The following is a 2559-nucleotide window of genomic DNA, read 5'->3' on the forward strand; positions in this document are numbered from 1 at the left end:
CAGGACAGTGGGACAAAACTGAGGGGAAAGGGGGACACAATGGGGACAACACTGGGACAAACTGGGGACAGGGACACAAGTGGGGGACGGGGACACAACGGGGACAAACTGGGACACAAATGGGACAAACCGGGACAAAAGCAGGGGACACAATGGGGACACCATGGGGGGCACTTGGAGGGGACAGCAGGACACGATTGGGGGACAGAGCCCGGGGACAGTGGCGGGGGACAATGGGACACAACTGGGGGTACTGGGACATTGTTGGGGACACCGCTGGGGACACCTTTGGGGACACAACGGCCACAGTTGGGGGTGGCACAGACCCCGCTGTGGCTGTTCGGGTGTCACCGTGTCCCCAGGGTGTCACTTTTTGGATACTTTGTGTCACTTTTTTTTACTTTGTGTAATTTTGTATCACTTTGTGACATTTTGTGCCATTTTTGTGTTATTTTGTTTCATTTTTGTGTCAATTTTTTGTCACTTTGTCCGGCTGTACCTCGGTGACGCCGTGTCACACCCTGTGATGTCACCACAATGACGTCACACCCTCATGACGTCATCCTGCCCCACCCATTCACCCCCATGGGGTGTGGGGGACACCCCCAACCCCCATTGGGGACAATGACGGTGACAAAACCCCGACTTTGGGGACACAGCGCCAAGGACAGGCGGACGTGGTGACACAGGGGACACCGTGGCCTTGGGTGACATCGATGCCATCGGTGACAATGGGGGAAAAAACCCACAGCACCTGTCCCGACCCCCAAAAATACCCCCCTGCTCCCCAAATCACCTCTTTTCTGCCCCAAAATACCCAAAAAAATTCCCCTGTGGCCCCTAAAGGCCCCTCAGCTCCCCATAAAACATTTTTTTATTTGACTTCCCCCAAATCATCTATCCCTGCCCATAATTGATGCCCAATCTTCACCTTTCTTGCCCCAATTTTCACCCCAAACCACTCCTGCTCCCCCTAAATACYCCCCAAATCTCCTGCTCTGCCCAAATCCCCCCTCCCCGGCCCTAAATGGCCTCAAAAACCTTTTTCCTGTCCCAAAATGTCCCTTTATTGCCCAAATTGTCCCCAAATCCTTTCTGCTTCCCCTAAATACCCCTTCCTGAGCCTCAAACTTTCCCACTCCCCCAAATCCTCCTTCCCATCCTTCCCCTTTCCTATCACCCTCCCRCTGCCCCAAAATTCCTTTTCTTACCCCAATTATAACCCAAATTACCTCTCCCTSAGCCCTCCGCCCCCCAAATCCCCGCTCCCTGACCTTTCATCGCCCCTCCACCTTTTCCTAAACGCTCCCCACTCTGCTCTCGCCTCCCTCAGCCCCTTCCCCGACGCCCCCAACGCCCCATCGTGAACAGGCCCGAAAGCCTCGGCCTTTCCCAGCGGCCGCAGCCGGGTTGGGAGCGCCGGGAGCGGTCAGGCCGGGCGGGCAAGGCCGGGGCTGCGCAGGCCGCAGCCGGAGCGGTGCTTCGGCCATTTCCGGCACCGTCCGCCTTTGCTTCGGCATCTCCCGTCACATATTCGGTAATTTCCGATATCGACCGCTAGGGCTTCGGTAACTTTCGATAACTTCCGCTACTACTTCGGCCACTTCCGTCTCTTTCCGGCAGCGTTCGGGCACCACCGGTTAACTTCGATCATTTCCGTATATGTCCGGGGCTGCTTCGGCGATCTCCGCCCTCTTCCGCCAGCTTTTCGGCAATCTCCGGCAAACTCCGGCAATCTCCGCCAGTTTTCGGGGTGGCTTCGTCAACCTCCCCCCGGAGGAGGAGGGGGGTTGGCTCTCGGACACGAGGAAGGCGGGGTTTTGAATGAATTATTCATGAGCCGATCCCACCGTGCTGGACGGGGGAGTCCGATGGCGGCGCGTCCCACGAGGGTTTCACGGAGCAGCCGCCGCCGCCTCCTCCCCGTTCCCCGCTCCTCTCTCCCCTCACGAACCCTCACAGGACCCGCCGCCCCCTCCCCTTCCCGCGGTTTCTTTCCCGCGCTCCCCCTTTTCCCCGTGAGGCGTTTGGTCCGCTCTGGCCACGCCCCCTCCGGCGGCGCGCGGGAGCCGAGTCTATATAAAGCAGTGCCGGCGCCTCACCGAGCTCAGTCGCGCCGTGAGCGCGGAGCGGCCGGAGCTTAAAAGGGGAAGCTCCGCGCTGGGGGCTCCGTGAGGAGCCGCTTCCCCGTTCCCCGGTGGGGTTTAAATTCCTCCCCAACCCCTCCGTGAAGGGCTCCATTCCAAGCACTCGAAGCGGCGCGAGGCCGCGGTTCCACCGGCGCCATGCACGGCGGGCCGCCCTCGGGCGATAGCGCCTGCCCGCTGCGCACCATCAAACGAGTCCAGTTCGGGATCCTCAGCCCCGATGAGATGGTACCGGAGCCGGGGCGGAACCGCGGCGGGAGYGGGGCCGCGGCTGAGGGCGAGCGGCGGCGGGAAATGGCGGCGGGACAGCGAGAGCGGCGGGCGGAGCGGCCTCGGGCGGGGGCGGGCGGGGACAGCGCCCCCCACAGGCCCGGGGGGTGCGCGGGGAACGGGGGAGAGCGATTTGGGGGGT

The 2559-nt window shown here is 61.3% G+C and overlaps 1 protein-coding gene across 1 annotated transcript in view; it reads left to right on the forward strand.

Annotated features, from left to right (window-relative positions):
* The first annotated feature begins 2106 nt into the window (after positions 1 to 2106).
* The window catches only part of LOC130587184 (DNA-directed RNA polymerase II subunit RPB1-like), a 4821-nt gene continuing 4368 nt past the window's right edge, over positions 2107 to 2559 (forward strand). Inside the window, exon 1 of the mRNA XM_057388148.1 lies at positions 2107 to 2375. Within this exon, the coding sequence (XP_057244131.1) occupies positions 2286 to 2375 (90 nt within the window). The 5' untranslated portion in view covers positions 2107 to 2285. The remainder of the gene's footprint in view (positions 2376 to 2559) is intronic.

Source organism: Malurus melanocephalus, unplaced genomic scaffold (genome assembly GCF_030028575.1).
Source record: "Malurus melanocephalus ecotype Western Australia unplaced genomic scaffold, MMel_1.1 scaffold_1612, whole genome shotgun sequence".
Classification (NCBI taxonomy): Eukaryota; Metazoa; Chordata; class Aves; order Passeriformes; family Maluridae; genus Malurus; species Malurus melanocephalus.